At 42.0% G+C, this 27519-nt stretch overlaps 1 protein-coding gene across 1 annotated transcript; it reads left to right on the top strand.

The window, feature by feature from the left end:
* Nucleotides 1-465: 465 nt before the first annotated feature.
* On the top strand, nt 466-27118 carry OLFML1 (olfactomedin like 1). The gene is made up of 3 exons (XM_050756255.1): nt 466-1168; nt 3261-3549; nt 24568-27118. Exons 1-3 carry the CDS (start codon nt 1040-1042, stop codon nt 25356-25358), a joined length of 1209 nt encoding a protein of 402 aa, XP_050612212.1. The 5' UTR covers nt 466-1039; the 3' UTR covers nt 25359-27118.
* The last annotated feature ends 401 nt before the right edge of the window (nt 27119-27519 follow it).

The following is a 27519-nucleotide window of genomic DNA, read 5'->3' as shown; positions in this document are numbered from 1 at the left end:
CAGGTTGAGATAAGAAGAAGGCTGGACTGCAGACAAAATCAAAGATTTTACTACCTTGTCCTAGGGCTGTAATTTATCTTCAATTGGACCAGGGCCTGCAGGAGTTTAGTCCTACATATTTCTGGCCTGCAGCTACATGAAGGGAATTCTGCCTCTAATGATTGAGAAAACTCAAGGATTTCCTTACAAAGGAATTTTGTAAGGAATTAATTTTGTTGATGGCTTGACTTTGGAAGCATCACTGTATCAACGATTGTTGTTATTCCTCTTAATCAAATTCTTCTCAGCTCCATCCTGAGAAGTTTCAGCTGTCAGCCTGGGTGGCCAGGCCTGTAGCCCATTGTACCTTTCTGCCCAAGGGGTGATACAGCCCTGTGCACTGGCTGTTCAGAGATAGTGGTAGATCCATGTTTATTTTTCCTGGCTGTGCCTTTAAGAGCTGCAGGAATGTGAAGGGAGTCTGGATGAGGGGTGGGGTCTCCCAGTAGGACTTCTGGGAAAAGGATCCTGGGAATTTCTGCCAGAAGCTAAACTGAGATTCCAACTTTGAAAAGTTGGGGGTGGTTTGTGTTGGGGAAGGCCTGTGATTGGACTGCAGAATTCACTAGGGAGGAGGAAAGCAAAAGTAAAAAGGAAATAGCTAGGGCGAGGGAATAGGGGGGAAGCCATCTTCACCCCCCACCCCAACGCACACACAATTAAGCCTGGAAGCAGCGTGCAACCACTAGCCTGGGGAGGGTCCACATGTGTCAAGGGTGAGGGCAACAGATGCTGGACCCAGGGAGCTCTCTGCCACAAGCCAGTCTGCAAGGCCTCAGGGACCAACATACCAACAGTTGGACTTGATCACTAGCTGGCAAACTGAGCTCATGCATCGGGTGGAATAACAAGCCGACTTTGCTCTCTGCTGTGCAAAACGCTGTTTTTAGAGGATTTGCCACAGCAGTGGATAGAAAGCAGGAGACCACCACTGGAACCCTCGAGACTTCTTTGAGGAGAGCCACAGCGTAAGAGATTACCCTGGTTGGTGTTTTGCAGGATGATGGTGGCCCTTCGAGGAGCTTCTGCATTGCTCGTTCTGTTCCTTGCAGCTTTTCTGCCCCCGCCGCAGTGTGCTCAGGACCCAGCAATGGTGCATTACATCTACCAGCGCTTTCGAGTCTTGGAGGTAGGTGGCATCTGTACACCTTGGACAAGGAACAGGCCTCCCGGAAATACCTTATTTTACCCATGTTTCTCTATCTACTGGGTTGTATTTTTCCCAGATAGCAAATGACACATTGCCAAAGTTACACTTCAAAATGCTCATAATCTAGCTGTTTAGAGCCCAACTCCAGTGTCCAGTGTGCCACTCCCAGACCTTGAGCATAGTTGCACTGTGTGCTCTGATTTGGCAGTTTGTCTCGTCTGTAAAATGGGGATAACAGTAGAATTTATGTTGTAAGGCTATTCTGAAGATTTAATCCATAGCTAAAATACTGCCTGGCATAATGGTATGTATCTAAAATGTTATTATTCACCATAGTTCATTTTTTAAAATATGAAACTTAAAAATGTTGGTCACTTTTTCTTCATGTTTAGTGTTGCAGGCTGATAATGAATTTCAGCTTTTCTTTTTGTCTTTTATGATAAACCATTAGGTCACTGTAAAAAGTCATGATATTGATGTATTGAGAAGTCTTAGTTTCTTTTGCTGAACTGGATTTAGATTTAGAAATGAGCAGATTTTGGCCAAGTTAAACAGAAAGAAAGCATTCGGGCTACCACCTCATTAAAATGTGCAAAACCCAACATTTTGGCGGCCTGGACAGGCTCCCAGGGACAAATGTAACCCTCCACCCTAGCCTTTGCCACACCCTGGCACTGACTATTCATACTTAATGACTTGCTTTTGTACAAGCTAAACTGATAAATTATTTATCTTCTTTCAAAGACACTCTTATTGCTAACAATTATTTTCTACATTTTCCTGAAAAATCTTCATGTCCAAATTACGTGTTCTTCTAGTTACAGTCAGGGTAAAGTAATTCCACACAGCAGGCCAAACACATTTCCTAAGGGCGTCCAGCCAACAGGCTGAGGCCTGGAGGCAGTGGCTGAAGTGTTCCCAGACGAGCAGCCTCTTGTGCTTCTTCACTTGCTCCCTCCTGAGCCTCACCTCCTTAGAAGTGCCAGAATGATGCTCACCCAGGATCCCTCTGCATTTAGCACCGACTTGCCTTGGGAGTAAAGCCAGCCAAATCCCTGCAAATTGTCTTTCAATACCTTAAGAACTTGTCAAGGGTATAAAGTACAGACTAATCCTTTTATAGTTATGAATGTGGATTTGAAAAAGACAAGATCTTCCCACCCCAGTCCTGACCTGAGGTGAAGCTAAGTCGCATGTGGCAGTCACCGTTGGCCAGCGCAGACACTTAACAACACAGTGATAGCATTCCCAGCCTGAGAAGCCAGTGTCAGAAGGGTAGGAAAAAAGAGGGTAGGGATTTAGGGAAGTATTTTGGGTCTTTCTGTCTTTCTCCCTTCAAAATAAACAGCCTTACATATTGCTGTTTGGAGCATACATTTTTACATTTGTGGACAGCATTTTGATAAACTATGGCAAATGAGCTTTAAGTCGACATTCTCTTTGACGAAGCAATCCCATTCCCATTCATTTGTTCTTTTGTTCAGCAAATATTTATTGAGTATTATTATGTGCTTGGCCCTGTGCCAAGTGCTAGGGATGGATATTCTGGAAATCTGTCTTAAAATAATCTGATGAAGATGTAAATACAAAGGTTTTTTTTTCCCTTAAAATAATCTGATGAAGATGTAAATACAAAGTTTTTTCTCAGCATTGATTGAATGACAAAAAATTAAAAACTGTAAATATACATCAAAAAGAGTCTAAGAATAAATAACGGGATATCAACTCAATGGAATGTGCTCATTAAAGTTATGGTATAGGTATACATTAATTGGTATCTAAGTATGTTCACAATATATCTACAGGTGAAAAAGATACAAAACATATAGTAAAATCACATTTTAAAAATATATTTACATATGTATGACTAAATGCTCGGGAAAACTTTTAAAAACTGATATACTAAAGTATCAATAGTACCTTTGAATTTAGGAATTAGGGGTGATTTCAATTTTTCTCCTATTCGATTATGTATAATTTTCTAATCCTTTTCTATAAATGATAGCTATTTATATTATTTGGGTAATTTAAATAACAAGCAATAATTTGCAAATTTATTTTCTGATTGAAGCAAGGGCTGGAAAAATGTACCCAAGCAACAAGGGCATACATTCAAGAATTCCAAGAGTTCTCAAAAAATATATCTGTCATGCTGGGAAGATGTCAGACCTACACAAGTGAGTACAAGAGTGCGGTGGGTAACTTGGCACTGAGAGTTGAACGTGCCCAACGGGAGATTGACTACATACAATACCTTCGAGAAGCTGACGAGTGCATAGAATCAGAGGACAAGACACTGGCAGAAATGTTGCTCCAAGAAGCTGAAGAAGAGAAAAAGATCCGGACTCTGCTGAATGCAAGTAAGAAAACTGCATCTTTTCCTAGCCCTTCTAGGGGCTATCATGCTCAGAAACACACAGACTCAGAGCAGTCAGGGAGCATCGTAGAGTAATGAAAGAGCTGGAGGTGTGCTTTTGTGTGCATTGCTGAGAGAGAAAGCTATAAAGAGAACAGGTGTCCAAAGGGAAATCCATTCTCAGAAAGCCACTCTTTCTTTCACACAGAGTGCCTAAAGACTCCATAGAAGGTCAAGACTATAGTGTCAAAGGTCAGCCCAAGGAGACCACCTCCTGATAAACCTTGATTTGGTGGAGATGTGTGGTCCCAGATTTTTTCAGGGAAAGTGGCAGTTCGGTGGATTCTACATCCAGTACCCAGGGTGTAGATAGCATCTGCAAACGTACCAAGAAACAGTCTTAAATTGGAAATGGCAACAGCCAACTCTCAGGGCTGGAAACTGCAGTGAATTACTACTGTGTGTGCTGTCTGAGATGGTGATAGGCATGGGATGTGGTCTAATCTTGTGATCCATCAGAATCACTTCCAGGCCATTAAGAATAATGTGTAGCAGCTCAAATTATAATAAACAGTATCAGGCAATAAACACACAAATGACAAAGAAAAATTTTCTGTGCATGAGTCTATTTCATTAAAACAATGAGGGAGACAAATCTCCCACCTCAGGGTTTGTATTCTGAGATGTTTTCATTACAAATAGGAAGACTTTATTTACATGCTAATTACATCTGTTCCAATTCAAGAACCTCCATCAGGGAAATGACATATAAGCTGAGTGCCATCATTGTACTAAAAGTTTCACGTACCTTCTCAATGAAATCCTTCTAAGAACTTCATGATCACTATAAGGAAAAGAGTCTTCCTAAATGAGGTGACACTTGGTCTGATTTTTGAACAAAGAAGTTAGAAAAGAATGAGCAGAGGGTACTTCAAGTCAGGGCACAATGTACCAAAGGCATGAGGGTACTGTAGCACCTTGACATGTAGACCCGCAAATATGGCTGAGTGAAAGCTTTTTAGAGAGGTGACAGTAGGAAAACTAGGTTGAAGAGCTCAGCAGGACCCAGTTAATGAGAGACCTTGCATGCTAGATAAAGGAAGTTGAAGCTCACTGGAGAAACTACAGAGAACTATTGAGCAATATTAAACAAGGGCATGATAAGAAGGAAGAGGGTAAAACTAGAGGGAGGAGACCAGTCAGGGAATGCTGCAATAATTTGGGCAACAAGTGAGAGTGTTGGCATTAAGTGTCATGGGACAGAGAACAGGTGGATTTGAGAGCCACTGAGAGTTAGAATCCACATGGCTTTCTGACTGCTAATTAAAAGTAAAGGATGAGTGAGAGAGATGACTCTAGGATGTTTCCCAGGTTTTGGGCTTAGGTCATCGAATGGTTGGTATGAAATATATTGAAATGGAAAACTCAAAAGGAGTTTGGGAGCACTTATTACTGTATGATTTTTTTAGACCATTTATAATTTTGAAACTGTTTAGTTCATTTATTGGCTCACAGCTTATTTCCTACCTCCCTACCTGTAATGTCAGCTCTATGAGAACTTGGAACCCCAGTTTCACGTTCAATGCTGTGTCTTCAGTGCCTAGAATGAGGTCTATTCAATAAATAGTTTTCAGTGAGTAATTAAATAATTAAAACAAATAAATGAATGGATGTAGGGATTGTCAACACAGGCAGAGGGCTTAGTCAAGCTTTGGAGGCAAAAAAAAAAAAAAAAAAAAAAAAAAAAAAAAAACCCAAAAAACATCTTATCTCTGAGTCAGAAGAAAGAGAGGAGGGTGCCTTGCCTATAATATGAAGCAATAGGTCAAGTGAGCAATCCTTTTTGGCCCTGACTTTGTCCTGAGATGAATCATCCTCAAAGAGGGAGAAGCTGGGGGTTAGCACAGAGTGAGGGAAGGAAATAGGCCAACCGAGATGAACAGGGGCTTCCTAGAATGCTCATGGAGAGGACTGGGTGCTAATGTGGCCTGATCTAGAATGTGTCTGAACTTTCACACTGGAGGGTCAGGCAGGACCCTAAGTCTGAATAGTTGTGCTGAATTGTATTCCTGAGCTGTCCCTGGTCCCTGGACACTCGCAGCCTACCAGGTGTTGAGATTACCCCTTCCCATTCCAGCTAGAGCTCAGTGGAGGTCCTGAGACTGGACTTGCTTTTTCAACCCCCATCCTCTGCCCCTCAGATACTGCACTTCTGAAATATCCCCTCTCCTAGCTCTGTGGTATATGAAAACATTTCTGAACCTATCAGAGATTGCTGCATCCCTGTCTGTTGCCTCTGGAGCTCACATTTGATGCTGTGTTGGTTTGCAAATCAGCCAATACTTCTTGCCTCCCACTACTGTATGGGCCCTGTGCTGCACAGGAGGGATGGAGGACCAAGTAGGACACGTCTGCATCCTGCTCTAGCTTCCTTACCATTTCTCTTGCCTCCCACAGTCTGCCTGCTGTCATGTAGACTTTCCACAACACAAAATAGATCATAATTCTCCTCTGTGAGGAACATATTTTTGTCATTTACCATCAATTATCAACAACAAAAAAATCCATTGAAATCTCCTAGCTTTCTTTTATATAAGAAAGGCCCTTTATGAAGTGATGCAAGTTGATCTCCAGCTCCTTCTCCCATAACTTACCCAAATGCAGTTTAAATATACATATACATATATTTATGTATGTGTGTATATATGTATATATTAAAATGTATATGATTAATATATATTTATATATATTTTTCCTAGCAATCCTTTGTGACTCAAAAATGCTGTGAATTCTTTGTGAAGACCTATGAGGGTAAGGATAGAGGTGAGGGGGCTGCCAGGCAGATTGGCCTACAGTACTCCTGGAGCACTTCATTCATTCCTCTCAGGGAGCATCTCACATACCCGACCACACAAGTCTGTATGTGTTTGACTCCTCAGTCATTCCACAAACATACTGACATCTTCTTTTCTGCATTAACAGAGTCTAGGTCATGCCCTCCCATGGAGAAGGCCACAGAAATTGTTTACAGAAGAAATAATGATGGCAGAGGCCCCTGCAGAGCTTAGTTTAGGGAAAGACAAACCTAGAAACAAGCACAACTGTGTGATTAGTGCCCTTCCAGCTTATTATTTTTAGAGGTTCTCCATCTATGAGTAGACTTTGGAAAGTCAATTTATTCCCCTGTTAGGTACTGTTTTGTATTGTATATATTATGCACACTCCTGCTTTTTACCATTTCTTTTAGTAACTATGCCTATATCAGTTCTCATGCTGTACAACGAATTACCATAGGTTTAGCATCTTAAAACAAGACACGTTTACTACCTCAGAGTTTATGTGGGTCAGGAGTCCATGCATGGCTTAGCTGGGTCCTCTGCTGGTACTTGTAGGGCTGGAACCCTCAGCTCCTACTTGTAGGGCTGGAATCCTCAGCTCCTACAGCCTCTCCTTGCCGTAGGCACTGCACAACACATCTATTGCTCCTTCAAGTAGATGGAGAGTGCTTCTCTTTAGGAAGCGCCTAGTCCCTTTTTTAAGGGCTTTTATGTGATTCAGCCAGCCCACCCATAATTTCCTATTGATAACTTCAAAATCAACTGATTTGGAACCTTATTTTTATATGCAAAATTCCTTCACCTTTGTCTTACAATGTAATGCAATCACAGAGTGTTGTCCTGTCATACACGCACAAGTCCTGCCCATACTCAAGGGAAGGGAATTACACTGGGCATATACACCAGGGGGTAAAAATCCTGGGGACTGTTTAAGAATTCTGCCTATCACAATGCTTTAGTCTGATAGGCTCAGCTGGTGCTACTAATTACCTGTACCTGCCTTCTTCCTGGACGACTCTGATCTTCCTGTCTTCCAACCTTGGCCTATAGAGACTGTGCCAGTTACAGACCTTCCCCTAAAATCCTGAAGACTCAAGTTAGCACCCTTCTGTGGGCAAAAACCATGGGATTATGGGCTAGGAAGGCATTGCCAGAGGTCAGTTCAGAGGGTTTCATTCATATGTATGCGTTGTCTTAGAGAGTTTGTAAACCCCCCTACAGAATAGATGATACAATTTTCTTGGAAAATTTAACCTTATATCTCAGGAGACTTCCAGGAAATTCTAGTACTAATTTCAACGGTTCTCACTTATTTTAGGAATATTATTCAGGCAACTACTAAGGGCCAAGTACTGAGAATAATAAGATAAAATGGCTCTATAATTAAGCCATTCCCTAGAAAGCTGTTCTCAAATCTTCAACCTTTATTTAGAGATTATCCCCAAATGACATTCACATGAGGGCTTCAACTCAGGGACATTTTGGGGGTAGGTACAATCTTAGAATCTTAACTCTCTCTCCCACTTTCCCACTCTTCCCTCTCTCTCTTCTTCTCTCATTTACACACATACACAATTTAGGATGCAAAGAAGTGAACACTATTTGACTATAACACTAAGTCTAACTTATTTTTAAAAATTATTCCAAGTCTTTGAAACTATAACTATTATTAAAATAAAATTTTGCATTGCACTTTATAACTTATGACAAAGAATCATTGCCTCAGACACCCAGATTAAGAATTTATCCAACTGATACTCTTTGGAAGATTCCACAGGCTGCATTCTTGTGTGCATACAAGTATTAACCTCTTTTTCACTTGTAAATAGTCTGTGAAGAAAAATTCTCCAGGCAGTCAAAATAAGCCATTATGGCAGATTTTATTTTATTTCCTATTGTCATCCAGTTCTTTTTATTGCAAGGGTGCATGAAAGTTACCTCAAGTAATTTTCACCCTGCTGAATTAAATAAGTCATATCTTTTGCTAGATCATGTTTCAAATAAGAAAGTCTGTTGCAACATATTTAAAGCCTCCGGGATCTATCCAGGTTTTATAAGTGTGCATGACCCATATTCAAAACCATTAAAAGCAAAACAACTAAACAAAAATCCCCGCTATTAACCAAATAAAATGTATCTGTTAGCCAACTCTCAAGGTCCATTAGTTTGTCATGAGCAGAACAAAATATGAAAAGAAGTATAACTAATTTGCAACAGATGTGTTTACCACAAAAGAAGGGATTGAAAGTATAAATGCAAGTGTAAGTACAGGTGCGTGTGTGTGTGTGCACGTGCGTGTACATGTGCCTGCGTACACCCAGCTATTTCTGCATTCACGGGGACAGCAACATTGGACGTATGTGTAGAGTACAGCTTATCCTGTGCTTTCCCTTGGAGAAGCCACGCCCATGGATCACTGTGCTGGGTTCAGAAAGACCTACGTACATAGCACTTCTTTTGTTTATCCATCTGAAAGGCCTGTGGTCTATGAGGATACCTCCAATCCCATCACTACGGATTCTCACAGAGGGTTAGCTTGTGGCTCCAGGTGCCCTGAACATCCACTCATTCTCGCTATAACTTAGTTGTTTTATTTATTCAACAAATGTCCAACTGAATTCTAGAAATATGTTGGCATTGTGCCAGGCATTAGAAATGGAATGTTGGATAGGATAACATTCTTGTCCTCAAAAAGCTTACGGCCAAGGGGAGAAGCTGTCTAGACAAATTCAGAGTGATAATGGCTCTGATGGAGGGATGCAAAGGATGTCACAAAAGCACACGGTACAGGCATCAAGTAGATATGGTCAGGGTTGCCATGTAGATGGGGGGATTACGGAATCTTGAAAGTAGCCCTCAAGCTGAGTTTTAATCATGGAAAAAAGCTAATTAAGTGGAGAATCAAGTAAAGGGCATTTCAAGAAAATGAAACAGCATGGTGCAGCACAAGCATAATTGGGCTCAGTGTGTTTGTGGAGCAAGTTGTTCAATGGAGCTCAGGTGAAGGAGGAAGTTGTAGAGGCGATGAAAGGACCAGACATGAGCTAAGCTCCTTTGTGCTAAACTAGTTGACACTTGCAAGCTGTAGGGAATCAGAATAATGTGAACGACGGCAATTAATATTACTGAATGTGTATTATGTACCACATAATCCTTAAGCATTTTACATATCTCACTGGACTATGTCATGCAATACTCACAATAACCCTGTGAGATAGGTACTGTATATTATCTCCCATTTTATAGATGAGGAAACAAAGACACTGAGAGGATAAGTCATTTGTCCAAGGTCACACAACTAATAGATGGCAGAGCTGCAATTCGACCCAGACAGGCTGGGTCCTGCACACACTCACCTCTTCCATTGTGCTGTCTACATAGTAGTGATAAGAATGGGAGTATCGGGGCTCAGAGGAGGTTCATTCTGGCCACAAGGTGCAGAGCAGAATGGCAGTAGGGGAGGCTGAGGGGACACAGAAGAAACAGGCTGAACCCAGTGAAGCCATCTCCAGGACTGCTAGGGAGGCACATGAGGTAGGAGCCTTCTGTTGTGAGAGTAGGTGCCTGGGCTTAGAAGTTCTAGCTGTTTCTGATCTTATCATGGGTCACAGTATGAAGACCATGTTAGTTTTCCTGGTCACTATTGGATGATGGTTCCTACTTACAAACAGACTGGTTTTAGATTCTTAAACTCTGGCCAAGAAGGTCCAATTTTCTTTCCCTACCCTCTTGTTTTTTAGTTCCCTGCCATTTCTTCATTGACTTTTAAACAATAAAATTCCTGTGCTTTCCCCACTTTTTGCTCAGTTAACAGAATAGTCACACACACACTTTCCTGGGCTAGAAATCTTCCCTTTGGCCCTCGTCTGATTGGTCACCATATCCAGTAGATTTTTCCTTGTGAATCTCTCTCAAGTGTACTCTTTCCACCTGCACTGCTCTCTCACCATCTCTAGTCTTGATTCCTATGAAAGCCTCCTCGCTGACCTTCCTGCCTCCCATTTCTCCCTGTTCTAGGGCTTATCCTATATTGCCACAGAGTAATCTTGCCAGAGTTACCACATCGCTGCTTTATCCCCTTCAATGGCAACCAAAACCTGCAGGGTAAAGCAACCCCCACAAAATAACATATAAAGAAAGTCCTTTACAACCTGACTCCTGCCAGCCTGGCTCTCTTTGGTTTAAGTATGAAAGTAATATTTACAAGTTAAATAAAAACTGTGACCATGGTATCCACTATATGTGTTGTGCTTACTTTTATCATAAAAGTGGATAAGAAGCCAACAATTGAACACGGCAACTTTGAGCATCCCTCAGCATCTTGTGCCGCTGCTGCCTGTCCCTATCTGTCTGGTGCTCTGTCCATCTCACCTGCTATTCTGAAAACGTAAACTATACCTCATGCATGCCTGAGTCATTTATGCTGTGTTCCCTAAGTCTAGCATTGTGCGTAGAACAGAGAAGGGGATCAATCTTTTCTGACCTGAAAGAATCGTTTATTCGAAAGTGGAGGAAACTATTTGCCAGAGATAGCATTCAGCCCTTAAATCTGATGTCTTGTCTGATGACCACAACAACCCTGCTAGGTCGATACTATTATAGCTCCTTTTCAGATGAAGAAACTGTGGCTTAGAGAGTTCCACAGAGCCCATCTCCTCTCCCCACATTCCTGCCACATAAGGAGTATGCACCACCCCAGACACACCAGATCCATCTCTGCCTCTGTGTCTACTCACAATCTCCACCCCACCCTGAATCAGTTATCTGCTGCCACGATAATGCTACATAGCAAACCATGCCCAAACTTAGTGGGTTCAGACAACAATCATTTATCATTTCTCAGGGGTCCATAGGGTGGCTGGGTAGGCTCACTTGTGCACCTGCAGTCAGTGGCACATTGCCTAGGAACAGCTGGGTGAGGATGGCCTCAGCTGGGGTGACTGAGCTGCCCTCTGTGTGGCCTCTGCTCCTGTATGACGCTAACCTGGCCCGGCCTCATGACGGAGGCAGATGTCTAAGAGAGAAAGCAGAAGCACACAAGGTCCCTAGGAACTTAGCCTGGTCACTTTAACACTTTGGTGTTCCAAGTATGGCTCTGAAGCTCACCCATATACTATGACCTCTAGTTATACCCATATAAGGCTTTTCATCTCAATGCCCATGGAAACGGGCAGCAATCAAGCCTGATTTTAAAATATGTAAACATCTACATGAAAGCAATGAGTCAGGCATTGGTATGATTAGCAGTTTTGAAGAAGTATCCACCAAAGAACCAGCGAGAAGGCGGCTGCAAAGTTCAGGTTCAGGAAGCAGGCCCTAGACCATCACATGTTGAGAAAGGATAAAAAGAATAGGATGAAATGAGATGTACTTCACAGGAAGAATCCATGGGGAAACAACAAAATGACTTTGTGTCTTCTAACTACACACAGGCGAATGGCATTGCCACAGCTAGAAATTGAGAGCATTTCCACCCTTTTCAGTTTGGAATATTACAGGAAACACACACACACACACACACACACACTGCAAAAATCAGCTCAGTCTTTAAATGAGAAATAAATAAAAACAAGAAGTTCATAATTATAACCTTGGAATGGTTACAATGTTGTTGCAGTCAGATAATTGGTGGAAAATGGAAACTGATCAGAAATTCCCCAGAGCAGCCTAGGCAACAAAGCCAGACACCATCTCTATAAAACATAAAAAAATTATCCAGGCATAGTGGCATGTGCCTGTAGTCCCAGCTACAATGTAGCTGGGAGGTCTAGGCTGCAGTGAACCTTGATCATGCAACTGCACTCCAGCCTGGGTGACAGAGAAAGACCCTGTCTCAAAAAAATAAATTCCCCAGAGGATGGCCCATTTTCATGCTTTATGTGAGTGTTGACGAGCCTGGATGCTTTAGGACAGTTCTTAAACTGTCAGGTTCAGAAACCCTTTACAGTCATAAAAATTATTCAGGCCTCCAAATAGGTTTTGTTGAGGCTGGTTATAACTATTGACCATTTATCATATTCATAATTAAAATGGAGAAATTGTAATAACATGTACCAGATGCTATTCCAGGATAAGACATGCATCTGTGAAAAGAAAAACAGATAAGACAAAGCCCCTGCTTTATTTTTCTTTCATTTTTTAGAGCTGACATTCTTTTGAGGGAGGCCAAACAATAAATATGTTAGCAGATAAATGTATAATATGTAGACAGAATATAATAAGTACTATAGAGGAAAATAAACTAAGGAAAGGGGTTATGGAGACTTGGCCTCTTCCAGAAGGAGGCATTGTAAGGAAGTTGTCTATGTTGCCTGTGTTGGACTCCAACTGTAGGGACCCCATGGTGGAGCCAGGCTGGACTCACACTCATACCTCACACATCTTCGCAGCTTCCACACTCTCCATTGAAGTTCTCAACTTGATGTTTTTGGGCAACATATATCTATGCATGTGAAAAGCCATGCGTCAAGTCTGTTTCTTTTTCATAATTTATTGCTATTATCAATAAAGCTGTTAGGGTTCAGGACAGGGTGCCATGGAATACTCTGAATTTAGTGCTGGAAAGCTAGAAAAACCTATGATATGGATTTAATAAAGGATTCTGTGTGATTCACTAAAACCAACATATAAAGCACTTACTGTATGCCAGGCCCTGTTTAAGCCCTAACCCTGGGTTCACAGCCCTTCTGCAATGCCAAATTGCCCCATGGCTCACTGAATTTTATACAGTACCTATTTTCCTACTACCCATCCACTGAAGCACTCAGCGAAATATCACCTGCTAATCTATTTGATTTCTAGGCTGGCACAGCATGAATTGGGATAGCAAGTTTGGAAACTGACAAACTCTGCATAATCTGAATCTAATTGGCTTCTGAGTTTGGAGAGTAAGCAGTAAATTGACTACTGAGGGAGATATATATTGTGTCCCAGGCACTTAGGATAAATAGAGTCTAAAGTGCTTGCAAGGAAACAAAGTGAATAATCAATTCTAGTTCAGCATAATAACTGCCCTAGAAGGGGTTGCACAGAATGCTTTCCGCAGATGAGAATGACCTAACTGCTCTGCAGGAGCAGAGGATTTTGTTTTGAATAATGAGCAGGTGTATCCCAAGTTAGCAAAGGAGAGCTAAGGAGAAGTCTGAGCAAAGTCTAAAACTTGTGGGAAGCCATGGCAGGTTTGGTGACTAGTGACTAGCATGATGAGGAAGTGACAAGAGAGGAAGTTGATTAAGCACTCTGCATGCTATGCTGAGATATCTGAAACTTATTCCGTGGGCGAAATCATGAAATACCCCTAATTTTTAGAATAAGTCCATGCTGACAATTTTATAGATATTTTATATCTGACTACAAGTCTGAAAGCCATCATCTTTGTCATCTCAGTGCCTACATCCTACCTATCAGCTGATTAGTATTGACAAATGTTTATGAACATGAATACAATCTAGATGGTTGAAAAAGTCAAGTTTTATAACAGCATTTCAGGAAGCAGTCAAAATACTCAGGGTTTTAAGAGAATTCTCTTCTCTTTAATGAATTCATCACTCTTCCCAAGCCAACCTTCTCTGCTGCTATCTCATGTACCCTATCGCATTTTTGAGTCTGATTTGGTATCAACAGATTCCCTCAATTGAATCAGTTATTAAAACCTGATCTCTCCTTTTTCTAACTACTTATATCCGTCACTATTTGGATAGTTCTCATCTGGATCATACTTACAAACTCATTACCTGGTATCCCTCTGTCCTTCCCCATCCCCAAGCCATTCTCCACCAGCAGCCAGACCAGTGTTTCTGATCCTTAACTCAGACTGAGTGACTCCCACATAAAGTAATACGTCTCACCAGATATGGAAAGTGTTGCTATTAAATCAGGGGAAAGTATTTAAAAGATTAAAGTAAGTGATATTTGTGTATGAATTTACAAGTTATATGAAAAGATTCAAATAAGTAATACTTGTGTATGAATTTACTGTGAGGCCTTGTGCCAAATTCTATCCTAATTGCTTGTCTGCAATTCTGCCTGAGGGGGAAACCCAGATTCTCATTCTCTGGTTTGCCAGGGAAACCCTGCATGTCATTGTCTCTGTTAAAAAAATTTGCATCTTGGCTGGACCCAAAGGTTTCAAATTTATTTCCCATCCCTCCCCAACCTTTTCTTCCTGCTAATTATCTCTTCTCAAGAGAAGCACAGCAGGGAGTTTTAACTTACCCTTTTACTTGAACACTGTAAATTAATATATTATCCTCAAATTCCAAAAGAAAAGGAATTGATAAAACCTACAGAGTATCAGCGCTGAAAACTACATATAGAGAGCATCTAACCTAAACCTCTTGTTTTACAGCTGGGAAAAACAAGGTTGGGTTGACAAAGGGACTTTTGGGGAGACACACAGAGCCAAAGGCTGAGTTCAGACCACTCACATCTCTGACTCCAAATCCTGGGTTTCATCTACAAAGGAAGGAATAGGAGAAGCAGAAGGAACATGGGGGGAATTTTTTTTTTTTTTCCAGAACTATGTTTCCCTGACCAAAACCATATATCCACTCTTGTGTTACTTCTCCAAGGGTTCTGCATTAGAAAAGAAGAGGGTAAAATAAGCAGTTTGTGTTGGTTTCTGCTGTATTTTATTTTATTGACTGATTTATTGTTTTGTTTTGTTTTGTTGTTGTTATTTGTTTGTTTGGAGACAGGGTCTCCCTCTGTTGCCCAGGCTAGAATACAATGATGCACTGTCAGCTTACTACAGCCTCAACCTCCCAGGCTCAAGTGATCCTCCCAACCTCAGCCTCCCACGTAGCTGGGACTACAGGAGTGTGCCACCAAGCCCAACTAATTTTTGTATGTTTTGTGGAGTGAGGTCTCACTATGTTGCCCACATTGGTCTTGAACTCCTGGACTCAAGGGATCCTCCCACCTCAACCTCTCAAAGTGCTGGGATTACAGGCATGAGCCACTGGGCCCAGTCATTTCTACTGTATTTTAAATGAACATTTTATTATGGGAGAGACATTAATTGACCTTGCTCTTAGACACAGTCCCTCCGTAGCTGGGCTGCAAGCCTGTTGGCTTTTCTTCAGGCAAGAAGGATGGGAAGGCTGGGGGCTTCCTAGTCAAGGCCCCTAGTCTGTGACTAGGTCCCAGAGAGCCCATTGCCCTCATCCACCGTTCTGCACACCCAGATGCTATTCATCCTTTCCCTCCACATACATACATACACATCACTGTGCCCTTGGGGCTGGCTGGAGGGGTCCTGACTGGCTGCCTCCCAGCTCAGACTGAGCTCAGAGGACCGCATCCCCCTTTATGGCTGTGTGACCTTTCCAGGTAATTTATACAGGCCTTAATGTTTTCTCATTTGGAAAATGAGTATTGAAACATCTACCACTTAAGCTTATTGTAAGAATTGTGAGTTCTACATTTTAAACTTATATTAAAACATCATAGTATCCCCCCACCAATATATATAATTATTTGTCAATTAAAAATAGAAATTTTAAAAAGTTAAAAAAATAATAATTATATAGGGCTGGGCATGGTAGCTCACATCCGTAATACCAGCACTTTGGGAGGCCAAGGCCAGGAGGGTTGGTTGAGGCCAGGAGTTTGAGACCAGCCTGGTGAACGTAGCAAGACCCTATCTCTAAAATAATCAAATAAAAAATGTTTAAAAACTTAAAAAAAAGAATTATATTAGTTAATGTAAAGTGCCTAGCACAGTACCAAGCATACTATATGTCAGATATATTTGTTGGATATTTATTAACTTCTCTAGCCCTTGTGCTTGTTCCTTAATAGGAATAGCTTCTGGGCTTTTCTCACAGCCAATAGACCTTCCCTCTTACCCCATAAAAGTCCTCTATGGTCACTCACAGGCTTAAACCCTTACTCATCCTCTGTAATCAGCATAGAATCAGGGAAGAGCAGAGGCTTCACATGAGACAGGTTAGGCTTGGGAAACTGAAGAAAGCTCTTTCGGGCTCAGGTGGAGGGGTGGCCCTAGCAAACAGGGCAGATCATTCCCCATCCTTCTGCACTGCAGCCTATGGACCCCAGTAGCTCAGTGTGTCAGGGGGTCCTTCTGTTAGCTGCTCCTGCAATGCATAAGGTTCCCTGTTGTCCCAGACTTCTCCACACTCCCCAGGGCTTTGGCTTCCTATAACCCGGGCTGACCCAGGACAATGTTGACCTGGAGGCCACAAGAAAGCAACCCCTCAGGCTGATGAACCATGTCAGCAGGGGAGCATGGGGGCAGCTGATGGCTGAGAGACTTCTACAGCTTGCCTCCAAGTCTGGCTCTGGCCACAGTGTAAGCCAGGCAAGGCCACTGTGTCCCTGGGAACAGCCAGTGATGTCATGACCACTGAAAGGACTGACTTCCTGAGACTCAGCTCTTCCCAGCTAGGGTTGCTCCCACCCCCACTTCTGCCATGTATTCCCTTCATGAAAACCTTGGGTCAGATTTTTTAATGGAATAATGGGTTTGAAAGTATCTTAAAAGCTTTAAAGTACTTTACAAATTATTATTTACTTAAGATGGGCCTGCAGTCAGAACTCTGGAAGTGCAGTAATATTTAGACTTTAGAATAATATCTGCTTAAATGAGACTATTTTTAAATTCATTCAACAGATATTTACGAACCCCCAACTCACTGAGTTAGGCACTGGGATACGACACTATCCATGAAGATGAAGGAGCAGAGACTAGAAGCCTGGGAGCGGGAGAGAAGGACAATGAGCTAGTAAATAAAGCAGATGAAATAATTAAGAATATGATAAGCAATCTCAAGGAAATAAGAAAAGGGCTAGAGTAGACAATTTTTGGGTGGACATATTTACATAGTGTGGTCACAGGAAGCCTCTTAAAGACATAATATTGAAAATGAGACTTGAAGGCTAAATAGGAGCTAACTGTGGGAAGATCAAGAAAAAGAGCACTCTAGGCAGAAAATTGCAAGTGCGGGAGCCCTGAGGCAGAAACACACTTGACATCCTGGCAGGATGGAAGACAACCAATGTAATCACAACACAGTGAGCAAGGAGAGAAAGGTATCAGGGAAAGTCACAGAGAAAGGCAGGGGCCACGTTATGTAGATTCCTTAGGCAAGGGTTTAGGATTTTATTTTAAATATGATAGAAAGGGTTTAGCCAGGCCAGTCACATAATTTATGTTTTCAAACAGATCACTCATACTGCTTTATGGAGAACATACTAACTATAGGTAAGTAAGAATAAAATCAGGGAGACAAAGTAGAGACTATTATAGTGGTCTAGGCAAAAAGTGATGATGAATGGATTCCAGGGAAAAAAGAGGTAGTAGGTTGAAAGTGAGATGTATATTTGAGTATTTTCATGTAACATTATAATTTTTCTTTTTCTTTTTTTTTTCTTGGCGGAGTCTCACTTTGTCTCCAGGATGCAGTGCAGTGGCACAATCTCGGCTTACTGCAACGTCTGCCTCCCATATTCAAGCAATTCTCCTGCCTTAGCCTCCCAAATAACTGTGATTACAGGAATGCACCACTATGCCTGGCTAATTTTTGTATTTTAAGTAGAGATGGGGTTTTGCCATGTTGGCCAGGCTGGTCTTGAACTCCTGACCTCAGGTGATCTGCCCAACTTGGCCTCCCAAAGTGCTAGGATTATAGGCGTGAGCCACCGCTCCTGGCCTTATGTAACATTATAATTTCAAGAGAAGTTATACTATCAGGATTTGCTGGTGTTGGAGAATAGAAGGAAAGAAATCAAGGATTTCTAAGTAAGAAACTTGGTTTATGGATCTTGCCTGAACTGGAAAAAGTAGGGAGAAAGAGAGTTTGGAGGATAAAAGTAAGAGTTCTGCTTTGGACAGGTTAAGTTTGAAGATATCCAAGTAGGGACATTGAATAAGCAGGTGGATAAATAGGTTTGGGACTAAGTAGATATCCAGACAGGGGCTGAAGATACAAAGTTGGTAGTCATCATTATTTAGAACTTCCATGGTCTCAGAGATAGAATGGAATGACTTAGAAAGTGATTGTAGACAAAGAAAAGAGGAGGCCTGAGGATAGAGTATTTAAAAGAGGAAGATGAGGAGAAACTGGCAATGGACACCAATAAAAAACAATCCAGAAAGATGGGAGGACAAACATGAGGGAGATATCCCAGAATCAGGAAGAGAAAGAGTTTCGAGGGAAAATATTGACCAAATAATCAAATTCGGCTGTAAAGTTGATAAGGATGAATCCTGTGAATTGACCCTTGGATTTGCCAACATGGAGGCTGTTGGTGACCTTGACAGAGACTGATTCAGAAAAATGGGCAGCAGAGTTTAGACCAGTGGAGAACTGAAGTCTGAATAGAATGGCTTAGAGGATCATTGGAAGTAAGGAAACGCCTCTTTCAAGGAGTTTTAATATAAAGTGGAATAGAGAAATGGGGCCATGCTAGTAGGTTTTTCCAGGATGGATGATTTACTGAATGATCCAATAGGGAGGAAGAGACTACTGAGGTAGGAAAGGGAAGATAATTTCAGGTCATAAGTTCTTGAGTAGGTGAAAGGGTAAGAGATCCACTGCAAAAGTAAAGGACGCAAGAAGGACGGCAGAGAATGCAGGGTCAGCAGCAGTTTGTTGATGGATTTGGTTGTTGAAAATCCATTATTCATTCAGAAAATACGGAACTACTATATGCCAGATGCTATTCTAAGAACAAGAGATACAGTAGTGAATGAAACAGATAAGACAAAGCTTATACTCTCACGGCGTTTACATTTTATTGAGGGGAATCAAGCAATAATATGCTAATGACAAATGTATAATATGTCAGACAAAATAAGCACTATGGAGAAAAATGATCTAGGGTAAAGGAGTCCCTGGAGAGCTGGAGAAGAGGGTTGCCTTTTTTATAGGGTAATGGGAAAAGGTCTAAATGATCAAGGACCATTTGGAACAGGCCTAAAGGCAGCAAGGGAAGAAGCCATGTAGATATTTGTTTCCAAGCAGAGGTAACAAAAAGTGCCAAGTTCCTGAGGCAGGAGTGTGTTTGGTACAATCTGAGAAATAGCAGAAGTCAGTGTGGTAGAAAAAAATGAACAAGGTGGAGAAGTTGTAGGGGACAAGGAGTGGAAGAACAGAGAGAGAAGCAATAGGAGAACAGCTTACATGTGGCTTTGGAGGTAAAGACCCAAGCTTTATCCATTTCACTCTGAGTGAAATGAGAAGCCAATGGAGGGTTTCAAGCAGACACAGGACATGATGTGACTTACATTTTAAAAGCATGCCTTTGGCTGCTGTGGGAATTGGACTATGGGAGGCAAGCATGGAGGCATGAACACCATATAGGAGACTGCTGCCACAGTAGTCCAGGCAGGAGATGGTGCAGTTCTCCTAGGATTGCTTCTACTTTCTCATGGAGTAAGTGGGAAGATCTCCATGCGAGGGTATGATGGAGGCTTGCAGGGAGATGAGAAAGTGTGATAGTCATATGGAAAGCGTGATAGGACTGCTGCCCACAGCTGGCATATAACAAGCAGTTTGCTAACATGCTTGCTTACCTCCGAACCTCTGGGACCCATCTCACTGTGCATCTCTCTTCCTCCTGTCCAGTCTTCTTTCCTTCATTCTGTTTCTTGTCCTATGACTCCAGTTGACCTTCAGTGGGCTTTAAGAACCCAAGCACTGATTAAGAAAATGACAACCTGCTGACACATCCAACTTTTTTTTTTTTTTTTTTTTTTTTTTTTTTTTTTTTTTTTTTTTTTGAGACAGGGTCTGGCTCTCTCACTCAGGCTGGAATGCAGTGGCATGATCTCAGCTCACTGCAACCTCTACCCCCTGAGCTCACATGACCCTCCTACTTCAGCCTCCTGAGTAGCTGTGACTACAGGTGCACACCACTACACCCGGCTAATTATTGCATTTTTTTGTAGGAATGGGGTCTCACTCTGTTGCCCAGGCTGGTCTTGAACCCCTGAGATCAAGTGATTTATCTGTCTTGGCCTTCCAAAGTGCTGGGCTTACAGGTGTGAGCCACGGTGTCCGGTCCACATCCAGCTTCTTATACCAAAGCCTTTCAAAGGATTTGAAGGAGCTCCTCAGAGTGCTCAGTTGTCCTTTAAAGACTCTATCTAACTATCATTCCACCACCTCACACCCAGAAGTCAATGAGGGAGGCCCAGGATTCCTATGCTCTTATTAAGACTACTCTTTCCTACCCATAAAAGAAACTTCAGCAGGATTTGCGGTAGACCTGCAAGTTTCCTCATGCTCCTAGCAAGACCACCACTCCCTGCTTCCATGACATTGCTCACCTCACAACAGATGGCCTGATAAGGCAGTCTCAACAAGAGTCCACAATTGGCTGGGAGTGGTATCTCACGCCTGTAATCCTAGCACTTTGGGAGGCCAAGGCAGGAAGACCACTTGAGTCCTAGAGTTTGAGACTAGCCTGGGCAACATAGTAGACCTCATTGCTGCAAAAAATAAACAAAATTAGCTGGGCCTGTTGGTATGCATCTTTAGTACCAGCTACTCAGGAGGAGGAGGTGGGGGGATTGCTTGAGCTCAGGAAGTTGAGGCTACAGTGAGCCAAGATCATGCCACTGCACTCTAGCCTGTTTAATAGAGTTAAAAAGCTGTCTCCAAAAAAAAGTCCAAAATTAGAACTGATGACCGACTTTTCTTGAAATGACCAGTAGAGCTGATCTTATCCTGATTCACATCAATCTTCAAGGAGGAAGAACAGACCATGCTCCAGGAAGATCAAGTAAAATATGGACATAAAATATCTATTTGAGTTTTCAGTTATGAGGTTCCTGGTAACATTATATAGAATAATTTCTATGGAGTTATGGTGAAGTAAAAGAATGGGAGATGAAGATGTAGATTACAGAGTATAGCCTATTCTGTAGGAGAAGCTGGCTATAAAATGATGGAAAGAGATAATGAAGCAACTAGAAAAAGGTGCCTAGTTGAAGGTGAATTGTTGTTGTTTTAATGTAGGCTAGATGCTTATAAGCTAAGGCTAAGAATCTAGTAATGAAGGAGAAATTAAAGATAACAGAAAAGGGATAATTCATCAAGGAAGTCTAGAAGAAGCCAGGAAAAGATGAGATCACACTACAAGTGAATGTATTAGTCTTGGACAGGAGAAATGACACAGTTTCTTCTAAGATGTGTGTGAGGGTAGCAACAGGGGAACAACTAAAGAAAAGTTTATAAGTGAGGAGACAGGAAGTGAAAAGAGTTCATGTCTAATGGTATTTGTTTTTTCAAAGGAATTAATCTGCTGTTGGTGAAGGGACTGGCCAGGGCAGGATGGGTGGGGTGGGGTAGGGAAGATATTAGTATTATGTGAAGATGGTGGGCTAACCATGAAGACCAGTATGGTATTTGGGGCTCAGTTGACACTGGAGACCCCTTATGTCTAGTGGCACCAATATACACCATTGTGAGATTTTCTCCTCCATCAACACTCAACTCCAGGACAAGGCAGATGTTTGAACTCATTCTGAGCCAGGGACTTTTGTTGGGTGGATATTGTGGCATAACTAGGGGTTGATGGGTGAGAATGCCAGTGAGAGAGCTATTAGAGTGGTTTAGGCTGTATAGGAAAGAAAGCAAGGTCAAGAGAGGGCTGATGACCTGGGAGAAAGTAGAGGCCAAGGGACTGGAAGGCATGAGCAAAGGAGTGAGGAATGGAAGAATAACCATGGTGAGTGGGATACTGGGGTTTTCGATTTCAGATACGGAATAGTTGTTGGGAATGGGAGATCAGAGTATAACCCTGGAGAAGGATGCTAATGTGGTTTAAAAGTAAGTTTCCATGGAATTGAAGAGGTGGACATGCTCCATGCATATAGGGTAGTGTCCTGGAGAATTGCCAATGATTTAGACTGGGAGGAGTTGACAGCATGAGACACAAAGCATGAATACTAAAAAGGAAGAGATTTTGCTGTAGGTGGGAAGAATAGTAGCCTGAAGTGGCACTGAGGAGCTAGAAAACTGTAACTCCTTCATTTTACTTCACTTTTCTCCTTTCTTCCAGTTTAGATCATTTATCATCCCATTTGGATTAAAGAAATAATCTACTAATTGATTTCCCTGATTTTGGTCTCACTCCAAATGTCCATCATACACAGGACTTCTAGCTTAACCTTGCGGAACAGTCTTGACAGCCTTTATTTCACTCCTGCTCAAAAACTTCAGTATCTCTCCATCTATGGAATAAAATCCAAATTCCTTAGCCTGGCCCTTAAGGTTCCAGGCATAGAGATGGCTTCAATCTACTATAATTGACCCTTGGATAATGTGGTTGCTAGGGGTGCTGACCCTTGAAAATTTATGTGCAACATTTTTTTTTTTTTTTTTTTTTTGAGATGGAGTCTCCCTCTGTTGCCAGGCTGGAGTGCAGTGGCATGATCTTGACTCACCGCAGCCTCCGCCTCCTGGGTTCAAGCGATTCTCCTGCCTCAGCTTCCCAAGTGGCTGGGACTACCAGCACGCACTACCACACCCAGCTAATTTTTGTAGAGACAGGGTTTCACCCTGTTGGCCAGGATGGTCTCAATCTCCTGACCTTGTGATCTGCCCACCTCAGCCTCTCAAAGTGCTGGGATATTACAGGTGTGAGCCATCATGTCCAGCCTATGTATAACTTTTAACTCCTCCAAAACTTAACTATGGATAGTCTGCTGTTGACCAGAAGACTGACTGATAAGGTAAACGTCGATTAACACATATTGTGAATGTTAATCTGGTCCTTTCCTATTTACAAATCCAGACAAAGAGAAAGCTGCCTCTGAAGTAATGCGTTATAGCTGGGAGAAAGAGCACTGCAACTTTATTCTAAAAATAAAGTAAGCTAGAGAAAAGAAAATGTCATTAAGAAAATCATAAGGAAAGAAAATAGATTTACTGTTCATTAAGTGGAAGTGGATCATCATAAAGGTCTTTATCCTCATCATCCTCTTCACACTGAGTAGGCTGAGAAGGAAGAAAAGAAGGGGTTGGCTTTGCTGTCTCAGGGCTGGCAGAGACAGGAGAGAATCCACATTTTAAGAGATCTGCACAGTTAAAACTCATGTTCAAGGGTCAACTGTACTTTGCTTTATATATCTAGTTTGAAGCAACATCAAACATTAGCTTGTATTGGTCTAAACTCTACACTTCTTTACCTAATCTTAGAGTACTTTCCTGAAAGTGGTTTTGTTTGTTGTCTGGAATGCTTCTCCACTCCTCTCTGAGTATTCAACTCCATTTATCCTTCAAGGACCAAATCAAATACAGATTCTTCCCTGCATCAAATGACATTTCCTTTCTCTATTCTTAAAATTCCACTTTACTCCCTATATTCTAGTTAGTCCTGGACTTAATAGAAAGAACCATGCCCAGTTTATGCTCATAACCCCAGCTCATAATACCTCGCTCATTATCTTGCTCCTTGTAGGTATCCGGTGTCTGCTAACTATATGCATTCATTCATACATTCATGAATAAATAAATAGAGCTCTTATAATGTTGTAGTCATGTTAAGGGTCAGAATCCTTCACTAGGAGATAATCTCCTCGAGGTGTAGGGTTGATATTGTATTTTTTATCCTCCATACTTAGAACCATTCTGGAAACATTGTAACCTAAGTACACAGTACAATAAAATCGTGGTAAATGGAATTGAATTAGTGTCTTCACACCTAAGTCATTCTCACTGTGTCAATCCCAAGTGCTCTAGACAGTGAACACGGTCTGTGAAACAGCAAATAGCTGTTAATATCCTAAAGTGAATAAAATGCTGACTCTTAGAACTGGATAGCAAGTCCCTTAACAGAGACCATTTATTTATTCTTTCATTCATTGAGTCATACAATGAATTGTGGTTGATCTATATACAATAACTATTATAGACACTAAGGAAAAAACAATCTGTGAAAATAAGGAGGTGAAAGAATGGGCTTAGCTTCTTGCTGGGATTTAAATGCCCTTTTTCTTAAGGAAACAAAATGCATGCCTATGTTGCATTTTCACTCTAGGATTTTCCAAGGGAAACCCTTCTTCTAAGGACTGTCATATCACAGTAGAACTGAAAATATTCCCCACCAGTATTAAACCTGAAAGGAAACAAGATTTACCAAGCACAGTGAGCCTTCCAGAAAGCAGACAGCTCATGTTTTTAAAGTAATCTCTCCTTTTTCTCCTGTTTGGCCAGGCTGTGACAACATGCTGATGAGCATAAAGTCTCTGAAAATAGTGAAGAAGATGATGGACACACATGGCTCTTGGATGAAAGATGCTGTCTATAACTCTCCAAAGGTGTACTTGTTAATTGGATCCAGAAACAACACTGTTTGGGAATTTGCAAACATACGGGCATTCATGGAGGATAACACCAAGCCAGCTCCCCGGAAGCAAATCCTAACACTTTCCTGGCAGGGAACAGGCCAAGTGATCTACAAAGGTTTTCTATTTTTTCACAACCAAGCGACTTCTAATGAGATAATCAAATATAACCTGCAGAAGAGGACTGTGGAAGATCGAATGCTGCTCCCAGGAGGGGTAGGCCGAGCATTGGTTTACCAGCACTCCCCTTCAACTTATATTGATCTGGCTGTGGATGAGCATGGGCTCTGGGCCATCCACTCCGGGCCAGGCACTCATAGCCATTTGGTTCTCACAAAGATTGAGCCGGGCACACTGGGAGTGGAGCATTCATGGGATACCCCATGCAGAAGCCAGGATGCTGAAGCCTCATTCCTCTTGTGTGGGGTTCTCTATGTGGTCTACCGTACTGGAGGCCAGGGCCCTCATCGCATCACCTGTGTCTATGATCCACTGGGCACTATCAGTGAGGAGGACTTGCCCAACTTGTTCTTCCCCAAGAGACCAAGAAGTCACTCCATGATCCATTACAACCCCAGAGATAAGCAGCTCTATGCCTGGAATGAAGGAAACCAAATCATTTACAAGCTCCAGACAAAGAGAAAGCTGCCTCTGAAGTAATGCATTACAGCTGGGAGAAAGAGCACTGTGGCTTTGGCAGCTGTTCTACAGGACAGTGAGGCTACAGCCCCTTCACAATATGGTATCCCTCTAATCACACACAGGAAGAGTGTGTAGAAGTGGAAATACATATGCATCCTTACCCAGATGTCACTGCCTTAGGTATCTTCCAGGAGCTTAGATGAGAGCAAGAGCATATCATTAGAAAAGTTTCAACAATGTCCATTACTCCCCCAAACCTCCTGGTTCTCAAGGCTGACCACATTCTGATACAGCTTACTTCAAGCCTTTTCTTTTACTCCCCCCCAGCATTTACTGTAACTCTGCCCTCTTCCCTCCCACAATTAGAGTTATATACCAGCCCCTAATATTCACCACTGGCTTTTCTCTCCCCTGGCCTTTGCTGAAGCTCTTCCCTCTTTTTCAAATGTCTATTGATATTCTCCTATTTTCACTGCCCAACTAAAGTACTATTAATATTTCTTTCTTTCTTTCTTTTTTTTTTTTTTTGAGACAAGGTCTCACTATGCTGCCCAGGCTGGTCTCAGACTCCAGAGCTCAAGAGATCCTCCTGCCTCAGCCTCCTAAGTACCCGGGATTACAGGCATGTGCCACCACACCTGGCTTAAAGTACTATATCTTATTGAGGTCTAACCTCTATTTCCCCTAGCCCTGTCCTTATTGAGGTCTAACCTCTATTTCCCCTAGCCCTTCCACTAAGCTAGGCAGGTGTAATAATAAAGTGAAAATGTTAACATTTGAATGCCACTTTCCAGGTGTAGAGTGTTTGCACATCATTTAATTCTCATTTCACCACTGTGAAACATGCACAAGTCTTTACAGCTGTCATTCTAGAGTTTAGATGAGTAACACAATTACAAAGTGAAAGATACAGCTAGAAAATACAAATGCCGGTCTTTCCATCGCCCAAGGAAACATCAAATATGTATGTTTGTTCACCTACTCTTATAGTCAATGTGTTCATCATTTCAGCTTAAAAATAACAGTCTGCCCCTTTAGCCAGTTTTCATGTCTGTGCAAGACCTTTCAATAGGCCTTTCAAACAATAATTCCTCCAGAAAACTAGTCTAAGAGTGAGGACCCCCAACTCTAGCCTCCCCTTGTCTTGCTGTCCTCTGTTTCTCTCTTTTTGCTTTAAATTCAATAAAAGTGACACTGAGCAAATAACCCCATCAGGTTGTATTTGCCCACATACCCTAAGCATAAAAGCTTTCTGGGAGTGCTGCTTGTGTTAGGTTTACAGTGAATGATTTCCAACACACTGAGGCCCTTAATAAATATTCTGGAATCTGGACAGAAGTCATACAGCAGGCAAGCGACTCTGCCACAGCAGGCATGCCCTGTGGCACCGAGGGCAGCATGCCTCTTGACAGGGGCTTCCTCAGTGTTTCCCACGTGTTTGTCCAATTCAGCTAAGTTCAAGTCACAAGTGCAGGCTGTGGTGCCAGTCTGTGTCACGTGCTGAGGCCTCTCTCTTTCCAGGTTGGTCACATGAGAAAGTTTGCTTTGTGTGCTTGCAGCTGTTTTCCTGTCTTTGCCAAGCCCAGGCTGGGACCATAGGCAGTGAAGACAAAATGTTTTTTTCCATAGCATTTGAGTAGATCTTTGGCAAAAGGGAATTACTCAACCCATGGATACAGTGTAATTACCCACAGTTCTAACAGAAGGGTACAGAGAGCCCATATCCTTTGTGGAATGAGACAGGTATGAATAAAATAAATGTGATATTACCTGCCCTATTACCCACCTATTTCACAGATATAAGCAATGTAGGCTGCCTCACAGAGGATAATGGGGTAGATTTATCAATAGGAGTGAGTCCTGCAACCATAGTTCCTTTGGAGGCACAGAGAAGAGGTTGCCTGAAATGTGCTTTCTAGATTCCATCTGGGATATGATTTGATGGACAGCTCTGCGGGGCACATCTGCCCCTAACAACTCACCTTGGTAGCTACCTTAAATCCCTGCAGCTTGAATCACTCTTTTAGGTCAAGACATTTTCTCCAGGAAGCCCCTGTTAAGGGACCACTTTGCTTCTTGTGAGCCAGGGCAGGTCAGTATGCAGGCCTGGGAATGGGGTTTCTTTCAGGTGAACTTTTTAGCTCTGGGGTCTTGTTGGATTTAAGTGAAGACTGACATC

This window comes from Macaca thibetana, chromosome 14 (genome assembly GCF_024542745.1).
Source record: "Macaca thibetana thibetana isolate TM-01 chromosome 14, ASM2454274v1, whole genome shotgun sequence".
NCBI lineage: Eukaryota > Metazoa > Chordata > Mammalia > Primates > Cercopithecidae > Macaca > Macaca thibetana.
Note: the sequence above shows the minus strand (reverse complement) of the source record. Positions and strands in the feature narration are given on the sequence as shown.